We start from the raw sequence: 7,222 nt of genomic DNA, 5'->3' as shown, positions 1-7,222 counted from the left end.
ACTGACTTGTTGACTCACATTCTGCCTGTGTTTATAGTCCTTAAATTCTTGTTTTCAAAATGTACAGTTGACGGGCTGGCAATCTGTACCGAAACATCGTATAGCTGTACAATAATTCAAGCTCATTGGTTGAAAATTGGTTCTAATTGCCACAGCCCATGCCATTTCAACGTCAGCACGTTCACAGAGAAGGGGGAGGGATAAACAGTGTCGTGGTTTGAGCGTGTTTGTTGCTGCTGTTCCTCTCTTGACCACTAGAAGTCCTAAATGACCTATTGTACCTTTAAGGGTGAGGGTTAAACAAGAGGGATATCGGGGGTGGTGGGGGTGGGGGAGGAATCAGGAGGGAGGACTAAGGTATAGTGTGAAAAGGTGTGTTTTTACTCCGCGTCGAAATATTCCCATCTGCTGCTAAAGAACTGACTCATGAGTTTCACTATTATAGGGCGGCCTGTAGTGTATAGGGCGGCCTGTATTGTAGTGGTTAAGGTAAAGGACTGGGACATGCAAGGTCAGGGGTTCTAATCCCAGTATAGCCACAATAAGATCCACACAGCCGCTGGCCCTTGAGCAAGGCCCTTAACCCTGCATTGCTCCAGGGGAGGATTGTCTCCTGCTTAGTCTAATCAATTGTACGTTGCTCTGGATAAGAGCGTCTGCCAAATGCCAATAATGTCATGTAATGTATTGCTTTTGGATATTGTTAGCCTGGTTAAGCTTGTTTCAGTCGTGTTACTTTAATATGAGAGTCTGGTTAAACAAGTTAAATGAGTATTCTGGCTTCACTGGTTGTTCAAGCCTGTATTGACTTTCAGGGAAAATCACCATATTCCCTGTGTTTTATATTCATAAGTGTTATTATGACATGATGTGTTTCATATTCATAAGTGACATTATTCGTATAGACCGTCACATGGATATGTAAAAAAAAATTGTATCAGGTAGGATGGATTACTCAAGTTTGCAGGCGATAGCTTCTGCTTTTCGACACTTTCGCGAAACACAAGCAGGCTAATGTTGTCCGTGTTCCACACCCAGGCACTGTAAATGAAGGCACGAGGAGGAGTCGTGGTTGAAAGCAGTACTCTTTATTGTCACACTGTAACTGCTGCAAACACAAGCATTACTTAGCGGGCACCGCCGCCAGCCACAACAGTGCCGGACACCGGGGGACAGAGGTGAGATTAGCCTTCATAAGAGATGCCGGTTCCCTTCCGGCTAGAACACGCATGCCGCCGCCCCCCTTCAGCGATCAGTAAGCAGGCGAATAACGGGAGTATTAATCTGAGGGCCGACAGGCCGGTTCTGCAGCCGTCACGGCCCGGGACTGGCTGAATAAAAACCAACTACACGGCCGCCTGACTCCCCTGGACGGACAGGGAGAGAGCAGGTCCACTCTGTGGGGTCACTGGACTGGCTGGGAGAGGCAGGGATATGGTAATATACGTCTCTGTGAGCTTCAGAGTCTCGCCACGACTAGAGCGTCAGGTGGGTCCCCGCCAAAGTCTTAACATGCCAAATATAGCGCTCGAAACGAACCGCGTTTGTACATGTACTGTATCTCACAATAAATTAGCACTAGCTATGACACTTTTGACATCCATGTAATTGTTATTCGTTTATTCTTCTTTATTCTTCATAAATTCCGCACGAACCTAAAATGAACTCGAGCGAAGTGTGTTTGTGAATACATTTTCGGGATAAATGTTTCCTGAACTCGGGGTAATTTCTTAGCAATGGTTTACGCATAATTCATAAATAATCGGTTCATCCTGCAAGCTTGTCTCAAACCTCTATGTATGCAGTGTCTGGTAGGCCTGAATTACGTTCTGTAGATTTTCACTCCAATCCAAACAGGGCACACCCCATTCAACAGCTGGATATCTTGTTGAGCTCTTAATTAGCAGGATCAGGTGTGCCAAATTAGGGTTGAAGTGAGAACCTACAGGATAGTAGATCTGCAGGAACAGGGTTGGACCGCCCCACCTTAAGATATAGTAAAGTAAATTAGCATTTGCGAGCTAAAACACAGTTGTACACACTGTGCGCCACCATGGTAGCACTGGAACCGCTTGGTTGGGAGAAGAGCTAACCTGCTTTAGCGGACCTCACTTTCTCAGTCTGCGCAAGAGAATGGGCTCTTTAAAGAGGATGGCCGTTCCCAGCCACATTCGTGCGCGTTCCTGTCGGTTACTTGTCCCGTTGCTACTTAACCGCTCCAAGAACCGCAGACTTGTCGTTTCAAATTAGGCTTTCGAGCACGCAAGTTCCACTTTCCATAAGCCGTGTAATGCTAAATTGTAAATCGACTCTGCCAGGACCTATAAGGTTACGGTAATGGAAGGACAGTCGAAAACATCCACAAAGCTGCCCTTCCCCGCAACGCATTAACCGTTTCACAGGCGACTTAACGGCGCTTCGCGTAGGCTGCCGTCCCGGCACAGATTCGGACAGCGGTCTGTCTGTCCGTCTGTCTGTCCGCCACGCCCGGGGACGCTGAGGGCTGGATTCCCCACCGCTGGTGGCGTAACTCTACCCGCGTGCCCGAGATACGCGGCCTCTCGCTTTCAGCAAGCTTCAGACGCCCCCCACCCCGTGCGCAATACGAGCCGGATCGCGCCGGCGTTTCAGAATGCCTGACATTCGGCGGGACCCCCGGCTAAGGTGACGGAAGAATCCGCCCGTTCGGGAGCGAAGCCACGCGTCACGGACACGGTAGACGAACACCGCGGATTCCACCGCAACAGACGCTTTACATGGAGAGATGTACAGTACAGGGTGACAAAGTCCAGGCTAAAAACACAGTTCAAAGACAGAGGCACACCTATAGTACACATACAGACATACAGCGGTGAATACATAGTAGACAAAGAAGAACAGGAAGGCTTAGTATGTTTACACATATTATAGTTTAGAGGGTACAGATTACATTTGGCCACACAGATAGATAATTTGCATTCACTTTAATAGCACACACAGTTATCTAAGTTCAACCAGATGTACTTTACATAGGGAGGGATCCAAAGGCTTTTCTTAGTTTTTTTATTTATTTTTTACTACGGTTCCCGTTTTGTGTATTCTTGTAAAAGTCTTCCACAAAACCATCGCCATCTGACCGCTTTACGGCAAATAAACACCATGACAACAGGTAACTTGTTCGTGGCGACGGTGCTTTGGGTTTCTAGTGGTTATTTGGTTTTTGCCTCCCGCTGAAAAGGAATACACAATTACACGTAATTACCTCTAGACAGGCGTGTCTAATTCATTCTGTTTATTTAGTAAATTTGTTTGTTAACTTTTCAAGGATTACAGTCGATCGATACCGGCATTATATCACAGTATCTTTTCCTTAATGGAACAGCCAGACTCAACAATTCAAGTGGGTTTCAGAGAACACATTCGTCAACAGAGCGAAAAAGACGGGTTTCATTTTTTCATCAAAAATGTAAAACCACCATATTTTTCCCCATCTAAATATCCTGCCTCTCACAATACAGTATTTTGATATAATTTCCTCCCGTCTGTATTTATCCAGATTACACTTGGTATAATGATTTGGTATAATGCCCTCGCTGTTGCTAAACCACCCTCGTAATGGGCCAGCGTCTAATTAGCCTATAATTTGCTGGTCAGGTAAAATAATCACACAAAGAAACATCTTATGAAAGAGAAAAAAACTAAAAAAATTAATCTAAACTAAAGCCGTTGTAGTTTTTTAAGCCCACAACCAGGTATCCTCGTGGCTTCACCAGAACATTACATGCAGTCGTACAGTAAAATCAGCGAAACAACGCGGCGGTTTTAATACTGACGTTTCAAATGGCGTTACAATTTTAAGTGAAAGAATAAAACAAACATAACAGGTGATGAAAAATAAAAATTGACAAATTACAAGCCCCACCCCCTCTCCCGAACACGTAGCTTAATTTACACGTAAAGGCCGACATTCTTTTAATGTTTTTATTTTTATTTTTTAAACGAAAAAGAAACGAAAAATTAAAACAGAAATCTAAACCAAAAAAAAAAAAAACTTGAAAAAGAAAATTTAGTAAAATGGTTTATGTACATAAGCAGATAGGCACAAGTGCATTACACTGTCAGACGTTCCACCTACTGCATGTTAAATCAAGTTATTCAACTCTAAATAAGGCTAAATGGCTATCAGTAATAGGAATGGTAAATATATAGCACCATTTTTGTTGTTGAAAAAAAACTTGAAAAAAAATTGGCTTATCACATACAGAGGAAAAAAAACGGTCAAGCTACCTTTTTTAAACGGTTTATCCTAGCGATCTCATTTGGTTGTTGCTTCTTTTTTCTCCTAAAATAAGCACAGTTAAAACACAAATTCCCTCTTGCCTTCTAGGTCATACATGCACTTTGGTTAAAATGCTTCAAAAAAATGTATATTTTTATTTGTATTTTTTTTGGTTTCTTTTGGTTTTTTTTTGGCGGGGAGGGGGGTGATTCAAAGAAAACTACACACAAATAAAACAAAGACCGGTTATTTCACCAATACATTTTTTTAGGCACTTAATTAGCTAAACAAAGTTCATCAAAGGAGAATCTTTGTCAATAGAGCAACACAACAATACTATGTACATATATGTAAAAAGTGTTATAAATAGAGTTTAAACCATAGATACTATATACATCTTCAATTATAACAGTATTTGTTGTTTCTTGTTTGTGAAAGCCCCTCCATGTTCCAGCAACCTGGCCTCCCCTGTCCCCCCCCAGGGATAGTAAAATAGACACAGAGCACTCCATGGCTCCCACCTTTCAAACAGGAACCAGAGAGGAGCTCCACCAATCACGCGACACGTTGGTGAGCACGAACAGAACAAGGCTGCTGGTGATTGGTGGATACCTACGTCCGCGTGGCCTGAAGATTAAGGCGGCATCACGTCGGCCTGATCCCTACTTTAATATCCCTGACCCCTGACCCCCCTAACCCCCCCCCCCCCCCCCCCTCAACCCCCCACTCCCGCCAACCCCGCCACCCTCAAACCGGTGTCAGTGAACTTGTCTGTGGACGCGGTGCGGTGCGGTCTCAGCCCGTCTCCGTGGCGACGTGACCTCATTCGCGCTTTCTCAAGATGACGTAGATGAGGCCGCTGATGAGGGCGAGCGGGAAGGCCACCCAGGCCAGGATGTAGGCGAAGCCGAAGGACGCGCCGTCCGGCACCCAGGTGGGACTCATCACCGTGTAGATGATGGCTCCGATCATCACGAACAGACCTGCGGGGAGAGAGGAGTCCGTTAAGAGCCCGTTAGAAACGGTCACCGTCCGTTCCTGCGGGGAGAGGAGTCGGTCACAGTCGGTTAGAGTCCGTTAGAAACGGTTACAATCCGTTACAGTCGGTTAGCGTCCGTTAGAAACGGTTACAATCCGTTACAGTCGGTTAGCGTCCGTTAGAAACGGTTACAATCCGTTACAGTCGGTTAGCGTCCGTTAGAAACGGTTACAATCCGTTCAGCATCACACCTATGGGGCGACAGTGGTTCGGGTGGTAAGAGCGGATGTCTGGCAGTCGGAGGGTTGCTGGTTCGATCCCGCCCTGGGTGTGTCGAAGTGTCCCTGAGCAGGACACCTAACCCCCTAAATGCTCCTGATGAGCTGGTTGGTGCCTTGCATGGCAGGCAGAAAACTCTCCACAAATCAGCAGGTCATTGTCCAGGTCAAAAACCTGTTCGGTCGAAAAGTGAAAGCTTTTCTCGCTGACTTAGGACGAAGCGAGGCTGTTTCCGGGGTAAAAACCCTGAGCTACGTATATTGGGGTTAACCTAATCGGATTGTCTCCTGCTTAATCTAATCAGCTGTACGTCGCTCTGGATAAGAGCGTCTGCCAGATGCCATTAACGTAATGTAGCGTAATGCAATGTCCTCGATCGAACCCGGCGGTGCGACACCGCGTCAGCGCCTGACCGGAAGAGGGTGAGGGGGTTCAGACACGGCGCTGTGTGGACCTTTCAGGACACCGTACAAAAGGCCCGGCCCACTGCCGCCGTGGTGAAACCCTGCCAGACCGGGGGCGGCCGGCCCACCGGGCCCGTCAGCGCTGACATTTGGGCCTGACTCAGCGCCTCTGTCCCCGGAGCCAAACCCCGGGAGCGGGGCCCCCCCGGCAGGCCCCCGGCGCTCTGCGGCACAGAGGGGGACATTCATCCTGCTCCAGGCTGTAGGCTGGGGCAGCCCCGGCCCTTGGGGAGTCAGCGTGAGGGCCAAACCCTCACTGGAATGACTGTACCTCCTACTGGAGGGGGCTCTGTATACACACACACACACACACGCGCGCGCACACGCACGCACGCACGCACGCACGAAAACACTCGCACACAAAAAAATGCTCACCTAAGCGCAAAAACATCTGGGCGGCACATGTACAGAAGTGCCCCTCCCCCTCTCACACACACACACAACCTCACACACACACACACACACACACACACACACACAAAGATAGCACTGAACAAAAAAAACAAAACATAACCAGACGCCTGACAAAGCATACTCTGCTTTTCCACCTGCACTGAAAAAAAGAAACAAAAAACTCCTCGCACACATGCCCTCCAAACATCTCTCTGTCTCTGGTTACAGAGAGCAGAGCAGCTCCTTTCCTTTTTTAGCCCTGCCGCGATCCGGGCGGGGGACCTGAGAGGGGCACATCTGCGCGCGTCTGCGCATCTGTCTGTGTTTACTCTGTGTTTAGGCTGTATTTACTCTGTGTTTACTCTGTGTTTAGGCTGTGTTTACTCTGTGTTTAGGCTGTGTTTACTCTGTGTTTAGGCTGTGTTTACTCTGTGTTTGCTCCTTGTGTGCTCTGTCCTCTGTGTATCTGTGTTTACTCTGTGTTTACTCTGTGTTTAGGCTGTGTTTACTCTGTGTTTTCTCCTTGTGTGCTCTGTCTCCTGTGTGTCTGTGTTTACTCTGTGTTTACTCTGTGTTTTCTCCTTGTGTGCTCTGTCCCCTGTGTATCTGTGTTTACTCTGTGTTTACTCTGTGTTTACGCTGTGTTTGCTGCTTGTTGGTGGTGAGTCCGGCCCAGTCTCCATCGCCGTGGGGACCAGGTGCGCTAAGTGGAAGGCCCTGAGGGTTCTAGAGCTGTCCAGCGACTGTGTATCTGTGGAGCGACAGACAGGAAGTCCGACGCAAACAGAAGGTCTCAGCTTTAGGAGCTGCAGGTGCTACACGTACAGGCACCTAGCTACGAGCGCTACC

At 47.4% G+C, this 7,222-nt stretch overlaps 1 protein-coding gene across 1 annotated transcript in view; it reads right to left on the bottom strand.

The window, feature by feature from the left end:
* Positions 1 to 4,993: 4,993 nt before the first annotated feature.
* The window catches only part of pmp22b (peripheral myelin protein 22b), a 13,984-nt gene continuing 11,755 nt past the window's right edge, over positions 4,994 to 7,222 (bottom strand). The window contains exon 5 of the mRNA XM_061231843.1: positions 4,994 to 5,241. Within this exon, the coding sequence (XP_061087827.1) occupies positions 5,081 to 5,241 (161 nt within the window). The 3' untranslated portion in view covers positions 4,994 to 5,080. The remainder of the gene's footprint in view (positions 5,242 to 7,222) is intronic.

This window comes from Conger conger, chromosome 2 (assembly GCF_963514075.1).
Source record: "Conger conger chromosome 2, fConCon1.1, whole genome shotgun sequence".
NCBI classification, from domain to species: Eukaryota; Metazoa; Chordata; class Actinopteri; order Anguilliformes; family Congridae; genus Conger; species Conger conger.
This window is presented reverse-complemented; position numbering and strand designations above follow the sequence as displayed.